We start from the raw sequence: 15,818 nt of genomic DNA, 5'->3' as shown, positions 1-15,818 counted from the left end.
TCCTTGAGAGTTCTGGGCGATTACTATTTAATGTCACCCCCCTCCAAAAAAAAAGAAATTTAGAGGCATTAGATATATTTTACTCATTGCTATGAAAGTAAATCCTACTTCAAATAACATGTAATAAGAAAATGTTTATTTTTGGAAATTAACTCTATAGACAAAGGCTTACCTAAAATTTTCTTCAGAAATGTACACACCGTTTTTCTCACGCGCTGCAGCAAGATCTCGTTTCAGGCGCTCTATCTCTTCTGTGTACTCCTACACAAGAGGAATGATGTAGATGTCAATTTAGAGCCTTTCCCCATTTAGTCTGGGGAGTATATGCAACAAATAAAACATGAAAAACATAACAAAAATTATAAATAAATAAATATATATATATATATATATTTCTATATAATAGAAAGTTATAACTATACTTTTCAATCAAAACTGATTTGTTTAGAAATAGTCTTTCAATGGCCTCAAATCTCCTTTATGTATTCATTAAAAACTTCCTTTTGGGGCCGGGGATTTAGCTCAGTGGTTCGGTGGCCTGCCTTGCAAGCGCAAGGACCAGAGTTCAATCCCAGGTACCAAAAAAACAAAAAAAAACAAAAAAAAAACTTCCTTTTAAGGGCTTGGGATGCAGTTCAGTGATAGAGCATTTGCTGGTCCTGTGTTTTATCTCCAGCACCGCAAAGATAATACTATAGTAGTAGTTCTAGTACTACTACTAACAGACAAAGACAAAAAACCTTTTGCCAGGACCAGCTATTAGAAAAATTACAGTAAGACCCCATCTAAAGAATACCAACAACAACAAAGCCACATACAGGAAATTTAATAAATATTATTTAACAATTATCTGCTTCAGCTCATTTTCACCTTTCTCAAACAGGATTGCATTACTCCACAAAAACTCACAATTACCTTAATAAGAGCTTTCTTGGTGAGTTTCTGATTAACTTCCGGTTTATTCAGTATGTTCTTTGCTCTATGAGCATATTCCAATGTACTCAGAGTTTCCTGTCACGAAAACAAAAGTTAATTATTGAAGACTTTGTAAGGATAATGTAGTTTTATCATCTACGATGTACGATATAACTTAAAAGTAGTAATGTGTGGTTCTATCTAATCTAAAAATATATACATTAAGAATACTATATGTAGCCTGGCCTGTAATCCCAGCACCCTAGGAGACTGAGGTATGAGGATTTCAAGTTTGAGTCCAGCAATTCAGCAAGACCCTGGCTAAAGTAAAAACTAAAAGCTGGAGGTATAGTTCAGCAGAAAGACCTTATTTATATTCAGTTGTCAGTAACACACACCCAAACAAACAACAAGTTCCCTAACTTCCTTATCTTTTTTTCTTTTTCCTGGTCTGGGGCTCAAACTCAGGATCTTGCACTTGCAAGGTGACGGCACCACTGAGCTAAAGCCCTGGCCCTCCTCATCTTTCTTTTTCAACATCTTCCTTTTTACCCTTCTGTTCAATTTATCTTTTGTTCTTTCTCATCAACTTTGTCCTTATGATAATTTGATCCAATAATTTTTATCTTTGGATTAGTCTTAAATTCAATGAATTTAACAAATTCATAGAATGAAAAGACATGAATAAACCTTGACAACATTATGCTAAATGAAACAAGCCAGTCAGAAAAAATGCATATAACTGGAATATTGTATGATTGCGTTTATATGAAATGTCCAGAAAGGCAAATCTAGAGATATAAAAAGTAGTTATAAATTTGGATGTTGTGGAGTATGCCTGCCTTTCCAGCCACTAAGAAGGCTGAAACAGGAGAATTGCAAGCTCATGATCGCCTGGGCAAACTGGCAACCCTGTCTCAATAGATACAGCTATACAGACATATAGAGAGAGAGATCTATTATCTATATACAGAAAGAGACAGAGAGTTATCGTGAGCTGGTCATGTAACTCAGTAACAGACCAATTACCTAGCAGGCAGGAGGGCCTCTGTTTAATCCTCTATATCCCCTCCAACTCCCAAAAAAGCAGTAGTACTGCGAGAAAATAAAAAGTGTCTATGGGTAACAATTTCAGAGTGATAAAAATGTTTTCTTTTGTTTCTTTTGAGACAGTCTCACTGTGTAGCCCAGGCTGGCCTGCAATTCTCAGTGATCTTCCTGCCTCAGCCTCCTTAGTGCTGGGATTACAGGTATGTGCCACCATGTCAAGCTGATAAAAATGATGGTTGCATAACTTTGAATATAAGAAAATCATTAAATTAATATATTTTACGTAAGATTTTATGACAAATGGGTTATCTCAATTTTTTAAATGAGAGTTTTCTAATATCATTTAAAGCAGACGATACAATAAAACAAGAACAGATTTAACATCTTTGCTAGGTCTCTAGGTTTCCCCCTCTATTTCTACACATTCAATATCAATTTCAGAGCTATGTAAGGAGCCTCTGTAATACCAGCATTCATCTGACCGACTTTAAATTCTCAATGAAATCCCCACAAACTAGTCAATGCTAATGATCCAAAGTAATTTTCTTTGAAGATGGCGTACAAGACATTAAATAATTATAAATTGAACTGGTTTTTTTTGGAGGGGGCGGGTTTTGAGACAGGGTCTCACTATGTATTTGAGACTGACCTGGAACTCACTATGTAGCCCAGGCTGGTCTCGAACTCACAGCTATCCTCCTGCCTCAGCTTTCCAAGTGCTGGGATTAAAGGCGTATGCCACCATGCCCGACTTAAACTGAACTGTTTTTATAGTGTTATCCTCAAAGATATGTCCATATGCAATGTCCAGATTTTTTTACACTACAGTATAAAATGAAGTCAGTAAATAAACTTTTAAAATATATGATAGCTAAAGGAAAAACTGGAAACAAAGCTTTTGTACAGAGAGGGGAGGAGGCTGGAAGGGGGGCGAAATGGGATAAAATTTTAAAAATAAACTATAGGATAGCTAAATAAGACTTATACTTCCTATACTTGCAGTTTCCTTTCAAAGGGCTTACCTCAAGATTGAGAGATGAAGGAGAAATTGTTGCAATTATAGATGTTCTTGTGCGGCCCCCGAGAGAATCTTGGAGGATTCTGGTTAATTTAGATTCTCGGTAAGGAACATGAGGTGTTTTTTCTACAAGAGCTGTAATCACCCTTCCCAAAGTCAACAGGGATTGATTGATATTTCCAGCTTCCCGAGCTCTTTTGTCAACAGCTCCAGAACGACCAATATTTTCACTTCCTGCAAGATCAACCTTGAATTTTAAAAATAAAAAGTCAATCTACTGATTTGGGTTCAAAGATTTTAATCTTATATATGAGGTGCTAAATATACAGCAAAATTATTTTTCTATAACAAATTTCTTCTCCCACTATGAAGTCAGCAACCAAATGACTATAACACATCATCTGTTAAGTACAAAACTGCAAGCTGCTCTATGAAGTCGACAAGAATTAAACAGTGATATTAAGGCAAAGGCTTACTTACCAAATTCAACTTTCCAATTTTAACAAGTTCTTCTCCATCAATTGTAGTTTCTTTCATGTGTATTGTAACAGAAAAAACTGAGTGGGAGCGACTAAAAAACAAGGTAAAATTGTCCATTCATTGTAATGTAAAACATTGTTTGCTTCCTATAAAATACTAAAAACAATAAAGAAAGATCTAAATCCACAAGGCTAGACAAATATATTATTAAATAGGAGATATCAGTAAGATTTTTTTTTTTGAGACAGAATCTCACTTTGTAGTTCAGGCTGGCCTTAAACTAGTGGTGGTCCTTCTGCCTTAGCCTCCCGAGTGCTAGGATTACACAAGTGTGCCACCAAACCCAGCTTCAATAATATTTTGCAGGACAGGAGGTGAAAGAACAATGCTTAGGTTTTTGCTGTCTTGCACATGCTGCCTGCAGGGGACGCTCCAATAAACTACTTGGAAATATGCTACGACTTAGATCTAGAATTTTCAGGCACCTCTGAAAGCTGGATATGGGGCATGGTCAGGACAGTTGCCTGGTGTTTCACAGTTGAAGGCTCCGAATCAGTTTCCCTGTTCATAAGAGCCACCTGTAATATGTTATTACCATAAATTCAAATAATACTCAGCAAGCCATCAGATTATGACCCTCCTCGGTATCAACTGGTGGCAGGAGGATCGCTGAGAGTTCGAGACCAGCCTGGGCTACATAGTGAGTTCCAGGTCAGTCTCAACTTCATAGTGAGACCCTGTCTCAAAACAAACAACGTGTTCAAAAGTATAACTTATGCTAAATACTGACATTCAGATTTTACTTTATCTTAAATAGATGCCCAAAGACATCTTTTTGTAGCAATGGCCTTTGGTAAATATTATTATGATTGTTACTGTCACTGACAGTTGGCGGAGAATATGGTAACTTAAATTTTTTTCTTTGTACTTTCTATGTTATCTAAAATGTTTTAAGTAGCTTTTTTCCCTTTTCTTTTCTTTTTTAGCAGTACTGGTAAATGAACCAAGGGCCTTGAATGGAGCCCTTAGGCCTTTTTCTGATTTTGAGACAGGGACTCACTAGTTTGCCCACTGTGGCCTAGAATTTCAGTTTTCCTGCCTCAGACACCAGCATAGCTGGGATTAGTTATGCACCACCACACCCACCAAAATATGATTATTATACAAGTTATTTTTAAGTTCTTTAACTTTTTAAGTTACAGGAACGGAGAAAGTACAAGGATTGGCATAAACGAAACTGTAAGTCTGAGTTATAATATTCATCTCATTTTTCTATCACTACCCACTAATTGCTAATCCAGGTTTATAGGATTAATGCAATTAAGCATAGAAGTCCAAGATAATTTGGGAAAAATGAATTAATTTTTCCTTCCTTTATGACACACATTCATAAAAAGTGATCTTTAGCCAAGTCTATGATTTAAAAAAAAAAAAAAGGAGTTCCTAAGTCATAAAAATTTATAGAGTAGAAATTTTAAATTTTAGAGAAAATAAATTTGTTCCTTTCTCCCCACAAAAAGCCAGTTTTAGTAACCACATGTCTCTGAACATTTTTAAAGTAAAGTTATCTTTAAATAAAGATTTCAGCCATGTGTGGCAGTGCAAACCTGTAATCACAGCACTCTGGGAGGCTGAGGTAGGAGGATCAGAAGTTGAAACCTTGTCTGGGCAACTTACTGACTTAGCAAAATCCTATTTTGAAATAAAAAAATAAGCCAGAAATAGTGACACATGCCTACAATCTCAGCACTTGAGAAGCTGAGGCAGGAAGATGATGGCAAGTTTGAAGTTAGCCTGGGCTACATTGTGAGTTCTAGGCCAACCTGAACTACATGAGATCCTGCCTTAAAAAAAGGAAATGTGACACGGCCTTCTGACCTGGAGTATGCATTCATCAAAGTTGCTGCAGTTGTCCTTTTCGCTGCTCCCTTCTCCAAAATCTGATAGACTTCATCCTTGTTGTGCACTGTAATTTCTTCTAAACCTTTAATTATCACTCCTCTCTGACCAAAGAACAAAAGAATATTCCATTAAATTGGTTAAAAAAAAGCGAAACTACACTGACTTCTTAGTCTCACTCATTAAAATTTGGAAACATTCCATTTTATAAGATGGAGTTACCTTGTTACGGGGATCATCAAACATCTGTAGTCTCTCAGAAACATCAGAAGAAGGACTAAGAAGATCAAAAAGTTCTTCATTATAGATTTCCAACAGGGACACTTTGACTGAAAATTCAGTACCATTATCAGTAAGCTTCTCAAAAATTTGATGAAGTGTACGTGGAATTATACCAGCCAAAGGATCCTGAAATTATAGTATTAAATAAGGATAAACATAAAGAAAAAGTACCATTTATGGTAGCAGATAAAACACATATAAGGTCCTCTGTTAAAATGTTTAAACCTAAGTACAGTCAACTCCCCAGATCTGCTGGCTCTGCATTCTACCAATCATGTATAGAAAAAATACTTGAAAAAAAATGCTGCACATGTACTGAATATGTAGAGTTTTTCTTATCACTATGTCCTAAACAATACAGTATAAGAGCTGTTTATGTAGTATTTGCATGGTACTAGGTAATCTAGAGATGATTTTGGTGTACAGGAGTGTGGACAAAGATTTTATGCAAATACAATGCCATTTAAGAGATTTGAGCATTGTGGGGTTTTGGTGTGGGCAGGGGAAAAGGGGCAGTTACCCTGGTATAAAGCCCCATGGATACCAAGGGACAACTGTATGCCAAAGCAACTCAAAAACACAATAATCTTTTGCTAAAAGAAAAGATTTTAGTTTTTTTTATCATACTCACACATGGACAAAATGAGTAAGTGAAATTATGAATATGTTAATTTGACTATTGTAATCATTTTACTATCTGCATCTCAAAACATGTACAACTTAACTATACAGAATAAAATTTATGAAAGAAAAAGAATAGTTATAGGAATTTTCTCAAAAGATCACTGTTTTTTTCTTTTTTCAAAGAAAAGTGGCAAAAGCCAGAAACAGTGGTAGATGATTATGGCCGCAGCTCCTCAGGAAGCTGAAGCAGGAGGATTGCAAATTTTAGGCCAACCTGGGTAACTTAGCAAGACTCTATCTTAAAATGAAATAGAATAAAATGTCAAAACAGAAAATAAAGGAAGGGACAAGGGAGACAAAAAAAAGAATAGAAGGAAAAATGGAAACAAACCTTTTGCAAATAAGGAGGGGAAGAATCAAGATGCATCATGTACAGGTACAAATTCCCTATGAATGTGATCATTATGTACATCTAAAATGTACCAATAAAAGGTTTTGCTTCAAAACAAACAAAAAAACACAATAATCTCTTCAACAGTATTCTTCAAACCTTCTCTTTCTTATCTGTCAATCATCATCCTACCTGAGAATTGCACAGATACCAACTGAACCAAGCTACTTTATATAACTTTTTTTTTGTAAATTGTGGTACTGGCAGCTGAAGCCAGGACCTTCACACTAGACTATATCCTCAGCTCTTTCCTTCTTTAAAAAAATTTTAATTCTGAGACAGGATCTCTCTAAGTTGCCAAGGCTGGGAACAAACTTGAAAGAACCAAGATACTTACAAAGCCAAGTTAAATAATCCTATCCAACTTTCTTCATAAGCAAATAATACCATCATTTAAATTTTTTAAATGGCCCATTGAGTGTGTTTTCTAATTCTGACATAAAACAAGGATGTTTCTCAAATATGTGTCCATAATAAAATTGTTAAAAGTCTTGAATTTTTGAAATTATAAACTAATTTCTTATTTCCTATGGTTGTAGCTTCATAACTTTATTCACCAAATGTAATATAAGTTAATGACTGAACTCCATAACCACTAGAACTTATCTAAATGTTAAAAATTTGAAGATAAAGTTAATTAGCTCACTTAAACACACTTGATGAAAATCTTTGTGAAATGTACTATAAGCTTTCTACAACATTCAATACAATGGTCTTAATTTACTTGGGTTTGTTTTGTTTTTGTTTTTGTTGGTTTTTTTGAGACAGTGTCTCACTATGTAGCTGAGACTGACCTGGAATTCACTATGCAGTCCAGGCTGGTCTTGAACTCACAATAATCCTCCTGCCTCAGCCTCCCCAGTGCTGGGATTTCAGGCATGAGCCACCACGCCCGGCTGGTCTTACTTTCTTGAACTCTTGAGGTTATCAATAAAATACCATACTATCACTTGCTGTGCTTTTATTCCATCACTACAAAGCCCTTCCCTTGGAGCTATACATGTACTACTACTTTTCAATAATATCACTCCTTATACATAGTTTTGCATTCTGCATTTTCAGTTACTCACAGTTAACTATATAGTCTAACAATATTCCATGGAAAGTTCCATAAATCAACAATTACTAAGTTTTAATCCTGCACCTGTCAGGATTGGGGTGTGTGTGTGTGTGTGTGTGTGTGTGTGTGTGTGTGGTACTGTAGATGAAAACAGTTTTGCAAAAACTAGGCAAGCTTTGCACTAGTGAGCTACATCTCCAATCCTTTTTAAAATTTTATTTTGAGACATAGTCTTGCTAAGTTGCTTAAACTGGCCTCAAATTTGAGATCCTCCTCCCTCAGTCTGCCTCCTGAATAGCTGGTAGGACAGGGATGTGCTACAGAGCTCAGCTGATTATATATCTTTCTGTATAGCATTCACGATGGAATCTTGCATCATCCATCTAGGGACATGACATCACCCCTTGTCCAGCATATCTACACTATGTGCTACCTGCTGTTAGTCACTTGGTAGTCCTACTGGTTATAAGATCAACTCTTCTGGTATCAGAATGCTAGTGTTCAAGTAACCATTATTCACTTAAGATATTTTGTGAGTATATTCATATAACTTTTATTATACTACACTGCTATAATTGTACTTAATTATTCATCTCCGCTGTTAATTTCTTAGTGTGCCTAATTTATAAGTTAGCTTCATCATTGTAAATATATGTGTGTATGTGTGTGTGTGTGCGTATATATATATATATATATACGCACACACACACACAGAAAAAAACCACAAAATATATAGGGATTGCACTATCTACTGTTTTAGGCAGCCAGCCACTGGAAGTCTTAGACCACATAAATAATTGGGGAGCACTGCATTCTGCTCCAATAATTCTGTCCCAGAGAGACTTTTTTTTTTTAATCACCTCAACTGTGTCCCATGTGTTGATCTTCTTTTTCCCAAAGAAACTATGTGTTTCTCAACTAGCAGTTCTATATGTGTGTGTGTATTTCTTTCTTTTGAAAAAAACGTCTCTCTATATAGTCTAGGTTATATTTGAACTTGCTATATATATAGCCCATGCTGGCCTCAAACTCAAGATCCTTCTGCCTCAGCCTCCTGCGTGTTGGGACTGCAGGCATGCACCACCACCACACCCATCCTATGTGCTTTAATTTTACTATAGTAGTTTATGTTTGACATAGGTACTCTGATATTCTGTATTTCTAGACAGAGGCCCAGAACATGTCTTACTCAGCTAGATTTCTGCCACATTAAAGATAAAATTATGTTACAAACAATACCTCCTCCCAGGTATATTCTTCATTAGGTGACCTTTCACCTTCCATTGTAAAGGTTTTTCCAGTGCCGGTTTGGCCATATCTGTCAGGATTTAAGAAAGTGTTACATCAAAATTAAACATACATAGGCCAGGGATTTAGCTCAGTGGTGCTGTGCCTGCCTCAAAAGCACAAAGTCCTGAGTTTGATCCCCGGTACCAAAACACAAAAACAAAAAACAAAACAAAACAAAATGAAACATGCACATCTAAACTTTTTATCAACTTGAAAAATAATGTTCTGCTTACGCAAAGATAGTACAATTGTAGCCCATAATAACTTCATCTAGAATTGGACAAACAACACTTCGGTAAACATCAATTTGTTTGGTGGATGCTCCAAAAACCTATTAAAAAAAAAGTCACATCTTAAAAAAACAAAAATTATTCATTTTAATAATTTGCTTGTAGTATATCAAGTAATTCAGCCCACTAGAAACCATCTGAGAACGCAGAGTCAACTGAAATTCACAATGATACACCATATTCCAGGGGCAGTATGTATGTTAGGATTACTTTAGTGTAATAGATAAGTAGAAGCATTCTTTTAAGAAGTTAAGTACCATATCAAAAGTATACGTTTTCCTTGAGCTCTTATCGGCCAGTCCTCCAGTTCGTACATTAACTTCTTTCCGTGTTTGATCACATTCTACTACTGAATGGGCATTAGCTTTCCGCTCGGCTAAATTAAATGGCCTATAAAAAGAAATGCACAAAGTTATTGAAGAACTCTTAGCAGGTTACCAATGACATTTTCATTAACTATATTAGTCAAGACAAATCTGAATGGGAAATTGTGACTATACTGTTGTTGACTGGAATTAAATGGATACTAAATGATAGTGTTAAAGCAGAATACAATTAAGGGTCTCAGTTCCCATAAATTTTTTTAAATTGTCAAAGATGTGTACATTACAATTCTGCCTAGAGAAAATGTTAAAAGAATTTAAATTATGCCAGGGATGGTGGTGTAATCCCACACACAGGAGGCTGAGGCAGGAGAATCACAAGTTTGAGGCCAGTCTAGGCTGCGTAGTTGAGTTCAAGGCTAGCCTGAACTAGGTAGCAAGATCTTATCTCAAAACACACACCCCCACCCTCCAAAAAAAACACAACCAAAACTGCTAGCATGAAGCAAAAACATGGCTAAGAGGGAAACTTACACCTACAAGTCCTTACAAGTAAGGTCTTAGCGGGGTGGTTCAGTGGTAGAGTTCAGGCTTTTCATGCCCAACGCCCCGGGTTCCATCCCCAGCATGGCAAGGCAAAACAAAATAAAACAACAAAAATCAAAAATGAGAGGAGACAGCTCTGTACAGTGGCACATAGTAGAAATCTCACCTACTTAGTAGGCTGACCTGAATCATTTCAGACCATCTCAGAAATACAAAGGGCTGAAGATGTAGTTCAGTGATACAGTGCCCCTTGGTTAATCTGCAGTATCAAAAAAACCAAAACAAAACAACAACAAAAACAATGTGCAATTCCAGCACTCCGGGAGGCCAAGGAAGGAGAATCACAAGTCTGAGCCCAGCATGGATAACTTAGAGATTTAGCAAGACCCCATCTCAAAATAAAAAATAAAATGCTGGGGATGTAACTCAGTGTGAAGGCCCTGCAGGATGCACACTTCCAGATTTCAGCATTTACCATAAAGGTACAGTAGTCAAAACAGTGTGGTACTAGCATAAAAACAGAAATACAAACAAAGGGAAGCCAACCCACAAAGAAATTCTTTCCTATACATGCAAACTAGTTTTGACAAGGGCACCAAGACCATTCAACAAACAGTACTGGGAAAACTGGACATACACATGCAAAAGAGTGAAGCTGAGGCATGGTGGTGCAAGCCTATAAATCTCAGCACTTGGGAGGCTGAGGCAGGAGGATAGCCGAGACCAGCCTCATATATATATATATAGTAAGGTCAAGACCAGCCTGAACTACATGGCAACACTGTCTCAAAAATTAAAAAAAAAAAAAATTAAGCTGGACTCTTATATAACATTGTATACAAAAATTAACTTAAAATGGGCTGAAGACAAATCTTACACCAAAAACTACAAACTCTTAGATGAAAGGATTAGGGCTTGACTTAGCAATGATTTGGATGTCACACCGAAAGCACAAGCAACAACAAAAATAGACAAGTTGGACTTCATAAAAATGTTTAAATAAGTTCATCAAAAGACATTATCAGGTTGGGGATTTAGCGCCTGCCTCTCAAGGTCTTGAGTTCGACCCTACCCCCACCAGCAGGGCATGGTGGCATCTGACTTTAATTCCAGCACTCTGGAGACTGAGAATTGCAAGTTGCCTAGTCAACTTAGACCCTGTCTCAAAATTAAAAAAAAAAAAAAAAAAAAAAAAAAAAAAAAAAAAAGATGAGCCAAGAGATCTTTCTCAAATGGAAAGATCAAGAGATGGAGGGGAAGGAAATGGGACGAAAAAAGAAATTAAGATGTGTTATTGACATATATATAATATAAACACTCAGCAACCTATTCAGGACCTCTCCTGTCTCTCAGGAGCTACTCCTATTTCCCAATAAATTTTGTACTTTTAAAAGAAAGTTTAATAATAAATCTAAACATTATGTACCACAAAGATGTACAGATATTCTTTGTTGAAGGACCTGTTTGACAAATGTTTGGAATTATGACCTTTCTTTTTATTCTGTACAATTCTGTATATATTGTTTATAGAGCCTCAATCTCTTTTTTCAGTACAGTATACCTTGTTAATACAGTACTGTAATTTTTGTTGGTTGCATTATACAGTACAATAATTTTAGGTTGTGTTATAAATTACAAAACTGCATGTAAAAGTTATGTAATAACTTAAATAAAAGCAAAGTCATCAAGGTGGAGTTTCCTTTTACCGTTTCTTTGTTCTGAATATTGTAACGTACCATTCCTCATTTGTGACCAATTCATTTAATGACCTAGTCGTGGTAACTGCACCTGGTCTTAAATGAGGGAAAATTTTACAGTTTAAAAGCCAAAAAGATTTTGAGCATAATAAAAACATTTGAAAGATGTTTTTTAAAATCTGAGCTGGGGAATGTAGCTTAACATGAAGGCCTTTGGTTTCATCCCCACTATGGGGGACCAGTATCAACAGAATATAAAGACAATCCACAGAATGGGATAAAGATTGTACAGATCATATATTTGAAAAGGGATTAATATCCAGAATATATAAAGAACCCCTAAAATTTTAAATTTTATAAGGGTTGGTTGTGTCCAATTTTAAAATGAGCCAAGGACTTAAATAGATGTTTTCTCAAAGGAGATATAGAAAAGGGTGATAAGCACATGAAAAGGTGGGAAATGCAAATCAAAACTATAATGAAATAATACTTTACATCTACTACTAACATGGCTACCCTGAAGAAAACATACAAGAATAAGCATTGGTGAAGCTATGGTGAAACTGTGACGCTTCTGCACTGGTGGCAGAAATGTAAAATGATAGAGCCACTATGGAAAATAGGATTTTACTTCCACAAAAAATTTAAGAATTATTATATGATCTAACAATTCTATTTCTGGCTAAACCAAAAAAATGTAAAACAGAGTTCAAAGAGATATTTACATACTCATGTCTAACAGCATTATTCACAAACTCCAATATGTGGGAGCAACCCAAGTGTCCATCGAAATACAAGTGAACGAAACACGGTATATTGCGGAAGACCAGATGGGAAGAAGAATGAGGGATTGGCCTTCTCCGTAAGCACTAGAAGAGGGCCTGCAAGGATGCCAACATGCTACAGGGAAGAGTAAAAACACCTGAGATCCTGTTGTTCACCCAGACAAGTACCACGGAGGGAGGAAGACAGATGAATCCTGTGTAACTCTAATTACTTGTGCCTGCTTCAGAGTGAATAAAACCAAGGTGCACCAGTCACTCGGGGGGTCTATGTCCAAAGGAGACATGAGCCCCATGGCCTTCCAGATTTTAACCTGTTTCTGTGTCTGTTTATTTTTCATTGTCGTCACTCCTTGGTCAGGTTTGAGCTTGTAGGCTGGTTCCTACAGTATATGCACACAAGGATATATTACACAGCCCTTAAAAGTGAAGGAAATTCTGGCTTGCACCAGGAAGGCTATCTGAAAAGTCCCCATAAAAGGTACAAGACAAATAAACCACTTTATACCAAAATCACTGTACATATATTAGACATAACCTAAGCAATTTCCATTGTTAATGAAGTCAAAGAAATCTAAGGCATGTCTTACAAGATAATAGTTATCCAAGTGGGAAGGAAGAGTAAAGTGAAGGAATCTATAGGAGGCTCTAGAAATAGCCATCCATTCATTTATTAATTGGGGTAATGGATACACAAAGCCCCGGCGCTCCGAACACTGCCAGGTTCTCCCTACCTGCACCTCAGCACAACCTGGATGTTCTTTCCCTTATCCTCTTTCTTCTTCGCAGAGGAATTCGGCTGGGACGCCATGACTGTCCCAGCCAAAAAATCAAGGCCTGCCTGCAGAGTTGGACGGCGCGGGGCGAGGAGGGCTCCGCTACGAACGCGGGCTTGGGTGCCTGACTCCTCCGCCCCGGTGTTGGCTGGGCGAGGAAAATCCACACGAGAAGCTAGGCGTCCCCGGGTCCACCCGAAACTCTTAACAGGCGGTGGAGCAAGTCTCCCAACAGCCAGACAACCGAGTCTCCATTCACTTCCCCGCCCCGGACCTGACCAACGACTCCGCGCCTCAATTTGTAAAAGCCGCAGAGTTGCCAAGCCAATAGCAGCGCGGTTGCGCAAGGTACCATGGGAAGTGGTGTTGTCACTGGAGACTGTGTTGCGCTGTGGGCTCACGGGAAAATGAGAAGCCGGCGGGGTCCCCAGCCCCAGAGCTCCTAGCGTAGAAGGGTAGTTGTAGGAGTGCTCGCTCTATGGTCCTTCAGTGTGGCCTTGTTCAAACTGCCCTTATCTGAAAAGGGAAATAATAGGAACCGTCCCACAGAACTGATGAGCTTGTACGGGTGAGTAGATTATATCCGCACATACAGTGAGCGCTCAGGAAAGGCTGACTGTGGTTGTAATTATTAAAATTGTGAGTTGTGTGGAAGCACAGAAGAGAGGTCAACGGCGAGCAGCGTCCACAATAGTCCTAAAGAATAATTAGGAAGAGTTAAGGGTACAACGTGTAGTAGACAATAAGTGTCAATCACATGGAGGGCTATGAATTTATCCCTTGATTAGAAATCATCGCTAAATCGTTCCAAGAGACAAAGTAAGGACCTGCGACTTTAGAGCCAGTGCTCCGCGGGTCTGACGCCGCCCTGGCTGAAATTACGCGTACGCGAAGGCGCGGCCTACAACTCCCAGCATGCCGCGCTCGCTGCGTACTGGCCTTGGCTTCCGGCTCTCCGTAAAAGTGTAGAAAGGTAGATTAGGCCGTTTAAAGAGGGTGCTTTGTGTCCGGGAAACGCTACGGAAGACTCCTACGCCTCGAACTGGTTCTTGAGCTGCGCTTCCGGACCACACAGCCAACAGGACCCTAGAAGTCAATTTAGCCTCTTATGTAACAGTCCAATGCAATAGAAAGCTTCCTTGTACTCTTGGTGTGCCTGCACATAAAAACATCTACAGCTCAGACCGCTGGTCATATCCGTTCTGCACATCTGTCTACTGAGGACTTGCCTTAGGTGGCTCATTGGTAGCTTTAAAATGGACCTATCCCAAATGAACTCTTAGGGGCCGGGGATTTAGCTCAGTGGTTCCGCTGCCTGCCTTGCAAGTGCAGGGACCCGAATTCGATCCCCGGTAACCCCCCCCCCGCCATCAAATCAACCCAAAGGAAACTCTATTTCCTTAACTGCACCCCGATCTTTCTCGTATGGACGGTTGGTGCTAACCGGAACCTTTAGCTCCTCCGCGTCCAGGGAGTGTTTGTTTTATCGCCTCTGCCGCCTTAGTCAACGTTTTTAATTTTCCTGAAAAAATAGAGGGCATTAATTTTCTTAAGTTTTCCTTCTACTCTATGGCGAGCCATTATGGTGAGCCTTGACACAGGCACGGAGGTGCTCTCGCCCATAGCCACGGGCGAGTTCAGCTAGTAGCAGATGTAACCCATAATGGTCGTTATTGTTTCCCTCTGGAATGTGTGGGCGGTGCCCTCGCTCCCTCGCTCCCTCGCTCCCTCGCTCCCGTGCAGCCCTCGCTCCCTCGCTCCCTCGCTTCCGTGCAGCCCTCGCTCCCATGCAGCTGGAGAGTATAAAAGGAAGAGGTTCAGTAATAAAGCAAGCAACTGAAGAAGAAAGGTGCCTCCCGTCTCTCTGTCCTCATCCTTTCAGGTTTAGGACCTGCTGGCAGGATCCTGACTTCGCCTCTCGCGACAAGTGGCGCCCGAACAGGGACCTGAAAGAATGAGGATATGCAATCCCGGACCCAGGAGAGTATAAAAAAGAGGTTCAGTAATAAAGCAACCAACTGAAGAAGAAAGGTGCCTCCCGTCTCTCTGTCCTCATCCTTTCAGGTTTAGGACCTGCTGGCAGGATCCTGACGTCGCGGCTCGCGACAAGTGGCGCCCGAACACAGAGAGGACTGACCTGCGCCTGATCCACGCAGTAAGTCTACCGTTCACTTCATGAACTCCGGACCCAGGTCGAAGGTAGCGACGGTGCTCCGGAGGAAGGTAAAAAGAAAGTAAAAATAAAATAAAATAAAAAATAAAAAAAAAAAAAAGAGAAAGAGAAAAAAGTGAGAGAAGGTAGAGAGTGTCAGATCCATTAGGGAAGAAAAAAAAA

General features: G+C 38.6%; 1 protein-coding gene across 5 annotated transcripts in view; it reads right to left on the bottom strand.

The window, feature by feature from the left end:
- The window catches only part of Kif11 (kinesin family member 11), a 57,285-nt gene that overhangs the window by 27,166 nt on the left and 14,301 nt on the right, over positions 1-15,818 (bottom strand). For 3 of the 5 annotated variants that reach the window (XM_033766656.1, XM_033766657.1, XM_010632095.1), the window contains exons 1-10: positions 13,442-13,821; positions 9,617-9,749; positions 9,303-9,400; positions 9,019-9,097; positions 5,585-5,770; positions 5,342-5,466; positions 3,464-3,554; positions 2,988-3,230; positions 916-1,011; positions 173-261 (exon numbers count right to left, since the gene is read on the bottom strand). In XM_033766656.1, coding sequence (XP_033622547.1) covers positions 173-261; positions 916-1,011; positions 2,988-3,230; positions 3,464-3,554; positions 5,342-5,466; positions 5,585-5,770; positions 9,019-9,097; positions 9,303-9,400; positions 9,617-9,749; positions 13,442-13,518 — 1,217 coding nt within the window. In that variant the 5' untranslated portion in view covers positions 13,519-13,821. Of the gene's footprint in view, positions 1-172; positions 262-915; positions 1,012-2,987; positions 3,231-3,463; positions 3,555-5,341; positions 5,467-5,584; positions 5,771-9,018; positions 9,098-9,302; positions 9,401-9,616; positions 9,750-10,216; positions 10,358-13,441; positions 13,822-15,818 lie in introns of those variants that run through there. The other 2 variants (XM_019208675.2, XM_019208673.1) reach the window with 2 other exon arrangements.

Source organism: Fukomys damarensis, unplaced genomic scaffold (genome assembly GCF_012274545.1).
Source record: "Fukomys damarensis isolate Sample0158 unplaced genomic scaffold, DMR_v1.0_HiC HiC_scaffold_20, whole genome shotgun sequence".
In the NCBI taxonomy this organism is placed as follows: domain Eukaryota; kingdom Metazoa; phylum Chordata; class Mammalia; order Rodentia; family Bathyergidae; genus Fukomys; species Fukomys damarensis.
Note: the sequence above shows the minus strand (reverse complement) of the source record. Positions and strands in the feature narration are given on the sequence as shown.